General features: G+C 25.4%; 1 protein-coding gene across 1 annotated transcript; it reads left to right on the plus strand.

Moving 5' to 3' along the window:
* Positions 1 to 198: 198 nt before the first annotated feature.
* Positions 199 to 1,035, plus strand: LOTGIDRAFT_149019 (hypothetical protein; the record flags this gene model as incomplete). The annotated part of the gene is made up of 1 exon (XM_009051441.1): positions 199 to 1,035. A coding segment is annotated over one exon (837 nt), but the record flags the coding sequence as incomplete, so codon positions are not given.
* Between the last annotated feature and the right edge of the window lie 10 nt (positions 1,036 to 1,045).

Raw genomic sequence — 1,045 nt, forward strand, 5'->3', positions numbered from 1 at the left:
GATATAAAATACAATATCATATCTCTTGCTGAAATAAAATACAGTATCATATATCTTGCTGATAGAAAATACAATATCATCTCTCTTGCTGATATAAAATACAGTATCATCTCTCTTGCTGATAGAAAATACAAAATCATATCTCTTGTTGATATAAAATACAATATCATATCTCTTACTGGTATAAAATACGATATCATATCTCTTACTGATATAAAATACAGTATCATATCTCTTGCTGATAGAAAATACAGTATCATATCTCTTACTGATATAAAATACAAAATCATATCTCTTGTTGATATAAAATACAATATCATATCTCTTACTGATATAAAATACAGTATCATATCTCTTGCTGATAGAAAATACAGTATCATATCTCTTACTGATATAAAATACAAAATCATATCTCTTGTTGATATAAAATACAATATCATATCTCTTGCTGATATAAAATACAATATCATATCTCTTGCTGATAGAAAATACAGTATCATATCTCTTACTGATATAAAATACAATATCATATCTCTTGCTGATAGAAAATACAATATCATATCTCTTGCTGGTATAAAATACAATATCATATCTCTTGCTGATATAAAATACAATATCATATCTCTTACTGATAGAAAATACAATATCATATCTCTTGCTGATATAAAATACAATATCATATCTCTTGCTGATATAAAATACAGTATCATATCTCTTGCTGGTATAAAATACAATATCATATCTCTTGCTGATATAAAATACAATATCATATCTCTTACTGATATAAAATACAGTATCATATCTCTTGCTGATATAAAATACAATATCATATCTCTTGCTGGTATAAAATACAATATCATATCTCTTGCTGGTATAAAATACAATGTCATATCTCTTGCTGGTATAAAATACAATATCATATCTCTTGCTGGTATAAAATACAATATCATATCTCTTGCTGGTATAAAATACAATAACATATCTCTTGCCGATACAAAATGCAATGAGCTTCCTGTTGCTAATGTTAAAGTGTAAAATGCAATAT

The sequence above is a fragment of the Lottia gigantea genome (assembly GCF_000327385.1).
Source record: "Lottia gigantea unplaced genomic scaffold LOTGIsca_16784, whole genome shotgun sequence".
Lineage (NCBI taxonomy): Eukaryota > Metazoa > Mollusca > Gastropoda > Lottiidae > Lottia > Lottia gigantea.